Source organism: Mesoplodon densirostris, chromosome 16 (genome assembly GCF_025265405.1).
Source record: "Mesoplodon densirostris isolate mMesDen1 chromosome 16, mMesDen1 primary haplotype, whole genome shotgun sequence".
NCBI lineage: Eukaryota > Metazoa > Chordata > Mammalia > Artiodactyla > Ziphiidae > Mesoplodon > Mesoplodon densirostris.
The window spans coordinates 15,512,365-15,516,768 of record NC_082676.1 but is presented as its reverse complement, the minus strand read 5'-3'; the positions used below and the strand labels follow the sequence as shown (position 1 = coordinate 15,516,768).

The following is a 4,404-nucleotide window of genomic DNA, read 5'->3' as shown; positions in this document are numbered from 1 at the left end:
ATGAGCCGGCTCGGCCTCTCCACCGCTCTTCTCGTCCTCCTGGGCACCCTGATGGCCGGCACCCTTGTGTGTGAAAGCTGCAAACAGGCCCAGGGTAAGTCCCAACTCACCTCTCCTCTCCAGGCTGGGCTGGGGGCTGGGGTAGGGTAGGGTGGGGTGGGAATGAGGCGAGTCCATGGGAGGGGCTGGGGAGCAGGGGTGGGGTGGATGCTGACAGCCTCTCTGGATGTCTCCTGGGAAGTTGGGCAGTTGTAACTCCAGGGACATTTCATGACTCTCAAAAGGAATCGTTATGTCTCAGCTTTTAATAAAAGTATCCCACCGAACTCCACCTGACCAGGGACCCCATCTCTGAGACTATTCCTGGTCACTGCCTTGTCCCTGACCCTCACTGTAGTGTAATGAAAAGATCCATATTTGATCCTTGTCCTGGCTCCTGGCCCAGATGTCCTGCAACCCTTGGAATTTACTGTCTTCTGTATGGTAATGCGATGAGTCAAGGAAGGGGACCCAGGATAGCTTAAGGATGGGGCCCGTCTCCAAAAAGTCTCATCAGGTGCTTAGAGAATTAGAACTTTCAACCTGTAGTACTTCTGGGGAGAGGCTGAGTTCAATCATCAGTGACCAATGATTCAATCAATTTGCTGACCTATTGAAACCTCAATAAAAAACCCTAAACTTCGGGGTTTTGGAGAACGTCCAGAGTGGTGAACTTTCGAGGTGATGTGGGGGAGAGTGTCCTGAGAGGGCACGGAGGCTCTGCACCCCTCAACCCCCCTTTGCCCTATGCGTCTCCTCCATTCAGCCGTCCCTGAGCTTCAACCTTTGTAATAAACTGGGAGCAGTAAGTAAGGGGCTTTCCTGAGTTCTGTGGGTGGTTCTAATAAATTACTGAAAATGGGAAGTGGGGTCATGGAACCTCCGAATTTATAGCAAGGTGGTCACATGTATGGGTGACCCCAGGACTTGTGACTGGCATTTGAAATGGGGGCTGTCTTGTGGAACTGAGCCCTCATATTGTTGAATCTGCACTAACTCTGTGGTTTTAGTGTCAGAAGTGAATTGACTCGTGGGACGCCCAGTTGGCGTTGCAGAATTGGGTGGTGTCAGTAGGGACACCACATATTTGCTCTCAGGGACAAAACCCGGAGTCACTCTCCCCTTTAATTTGGTGACTGTGGCTCGGGGGCAGGGTTGTGTTTAGTATGCGTCGGTGCTCCCAGAAACTCTTAGCAGTTATCTGTATTTTCAGAATTCCTGGCAGAATCAGGTAGTTTATCAAATGGGTTGTGACATGATAGTATCACGGTGACCTAAATACTTACCTGCTGTGTGTGCTGGGGCAAGTCGTCTGTGGTTTCCTCACCTGACTGGGGACACGTGTTACACAGGTTCTCTGAAGGGATAACCAACCAATCATGAATTTCATAACCAATGATGTCCATTTCCCCCCAAGAGGTATTTATCTGGAAGACTTAGTCTACTTATCTTCCCCTTCTCAGACCAAAATATTTAGGTGTCAAATAATGATTATTTCTCTATTATTAAAATTAATCAGAAAAGTGCGGGGCAGCTGAACTTCTGCTCTGCCTGAGGCAACTACAGGGAGGGCAAGAAATCTAGCACTGCTGTGAGTCTGTTCGTGGACCTAAGGCTGTTTTTCTTCCAGGCGGGAACAATATTAGTCAAAACTCAATGCCCTTCCCCTTGCCCCCCTGTCTATCACTTTACTATCCTCTCAAGATATAGAATGTTAGAGCTAGATTCATAGTTGTATAGACTTGCCTCATCATTAAATAGACTTTTCACTAACAGCAATTCAGTGATATCCATTCTATTCAATGAACGTACACTTAGCATGAGCATGAACTGAGAGGTCAATTCCATTAACAATATTTCTCAAGTCCTTACAAGCATTGTTCTTGATGTGGGGAAACAGCTGTACACAAAATAGCAAACTAACTTGCCTCCTAAGAGGGAGACAGATCACAGAGAAAGGGGAAAATAATATGCCAGGTCGTGATGAATATTTTGAAAAGAGTGATGGGGATAAAGGAGGCTGTGCTCTTTCCACAGACTGGTCGGCAAACCTTCTATGATAAGGAGGTGCTGGAACAGAGGCTTCAGTAAAATGGGCCTGGTGTGTTTGAGCAGCAGCCAGGACCAGGGTGGCTGGAGCTGAGTGGGTGAAGGGGGGCTGGTGCGGAAGGGGATGAGGCAGAGGGGCCATGGGGCAGGTCGTGTAAGATAAGAGTCAGAATTTGACTGAGAGGGATGAGGGCTTGGTCATGGGAGCAATGGGATAGGATTCAAGTTGTCACAGGGTCCCTGCGGCTGCAGTGTGGAGAGTGGCCTCTAGGGGGCCAAGGGCAAAGACAGAAGCCCATGGGCAGGCTGCTGCAGTGGTCCAGGTGAGCCATGACGGAGTGTGTACCTATGTTGTTCCCTGGGTCCATCCCAGTTCTTCTGAAAAACATGAATGCCTTGGTCTGTTGAGGGGTTTATGCAGGTTTCACTACCTAGTCATGGCCACTGGTGATTGTTCAACCTCCAGCCCCTTTCCCCTCCCTGAGCGGGGCTGGGGGAGGCCATGGAGGAGGGTGGGAATGAAAGTTCCAACCCTCTGGTCAGGCAGTTAGTTCCTGTGGTAACCAGCGCCCACCCTCGGGTTACTAGGGGCTTCCCAATAGTCAGTCACCTCCGTCCCATAACAAAAGACAACTTATAGCTCTATTCACTTTGGCAATTCCAGGGGTTTTAGGAGTCTGTTACCAGAAATGGGATGAAGGACAAATATATATTTATTATAAATCACAATATCAATATTACCTCAATATTCCATTATTCCAGTCCCCATGAGGTAACCAAAGCTAACACACTGTTGTGTTTTCTTTCATGCCTTTCTTCATTACATCGTGATTCCTTCACACTTTTTTTTTTTTTTTTTTTTTTTTTTGGCTGCACCACTCAGCTTGTGGGATCTTAGTTCCCTGACCAGGGATCGAACCTGGGCCCCCTGCAGTGGAAAAACGGAGTCCTAACCACAGGACCACCAGGGGATTCTCTTCACACTTTTTTTTTTTTAACACTGGAAACTTTCAACCATTCAATTAACTACAGAGAATAGTGTTACAAACCCCATTTAACCATCATCCAGCTTCAACAACTATCAACATGTGGAGAATATTATTGATGTGGGTCCTCTTTTTTTTGTAGACTGTTTCAAAACTAATCTAAAGTATTATGGCAATTAATCCATAAATACTTCATGAAGAAGATATAATTTTTTAAGGTGATTACCATATCGTGGTCACACCACAATACTAATAGTAATGTGTCGGAGCACAGGCCCTCTACTGGCCTTTTGACACTTCACACCCCTGCACCCCAACATTCTCTATTGCAAACAAGCTGGGTGTTGCTGTTGCTGACCTTATAGACCAAGCTTTGATGACCATCCTCATAACTGACCTAGAGTCCCTCCCATCCTTGCAGACCCACGGCCTGCCTTCTGCCTGGACCCTCCCTACGGTGGTGACTGCAAGGCCCTACTTATCAGGTACTTCTACAATGCCAGCTCCAGGCTCTGCGAGACCTTTGTATATGGCGGCTGTGACGGCAGGCAAAACAACTTCCTGACATCAGGGGACTGCAGGAAGACCTGTGGTTTTTCCAGTTGGCCCTCGAGTAAGACAGGGGCAGGGCAGGGTGGGAGGGGAAGGGCTGGGGAAAGAGAAGGGGCTCAGGGGACCACCCACCATTCACAGCTGCGCAGTGTCTTTCCTCCTCGCTGCCTCCCAGGAGAAGTGGCTGCAGTGTCCTGTGAAACCACACACTGAGGAGATCCTCCACGGGCCAGCTTGGCAGAAGGTCACTCTAGAAGCCCCGTCGTGAGAATCTGAGCCTCCTCACATGCTCCCCTTTTTCAGATGGGAACACTGAGTCAGCCACCTTACAGAGCAGGTCTGCAGAGTTCCTGAGCACCCTACCTAGGCTTGGAAAACTCACTTCCTTCTTGTTGGTCATCCTGGTTCTGGGAGGACAGTGGTTGCTCATCTCTGGGATGGTCTAGGACCCAACAGAGTGTACCGTGTCCAAGTCTGGGGCTTCAGAGATGTCATTCAGCCAGTCCCTTTCTTTTTGCAGAGGACCAGTGAACTGTGCTCCCTCAACATGCTGAAGTCCAAGGAGGACTCACACATGGCTGGCTGTGGCTGCTTCTGAAACAGTTCAGCCTCCCCGGCTTCCTTCTCAATGCCCCCCTCCTCAGCAAAACCCTGGCTCTCTCCTTCCCCCCATGGGTCTACTTGCTTTAGCTTTGTCTCATCCAGTCAGCTCTAAGCGCCATGAGAGAAAGTCTTCCCTTTATCCCTAGCGCTTAGCACGGTTCCTGTCACAAAGTAG

At 49.0% G+C, this 4,404-nt stretch overlaps 1 protein-coding gene across 1 annotated transcript; it reads left to right on the top strand.

The window, feature by feature from the left end:
* On the top strand, nt 1–4,404 carry LOC132476528 (serum basic protease inhibitor-like). Its single transcript, XM_060078525.1, has 3 exons — nt 1–94; nt 3,496–3,687; nt 4,376–4,404. Exons 1-3 carry the CDS (start codon nt 1–3, stop codon nt 4,402–4,404), a joined length of 315 nt encoding a protein of 104 aa, XP_059934508.1.

Bases quoted from the DNA above. Each gene is read 5' to 3' on its own strand.
- LOC132476528 (XM_060078525.1), top strand. From the start codon at position 1: ATGAGCCGGCTCGGCCTCTCCACCGCTCTTCTCGTCCTCCTGGGCACC. The intron at 95-3,495 runs GTAAGTCCCAAC...CCATCCTTGCAG, and splicing joins AAGCTGCAAACAGGCCCAGG to ACCCACGGCCTGCCTTCTGC. The intron at 3,688-4,375 runs GTAAGACAGGGG...CTTTATCCCTAG, and splicing joins TTTTTCCAGTTGGCCCTCGA to CGCTTAGCACGGTTCCTGTC.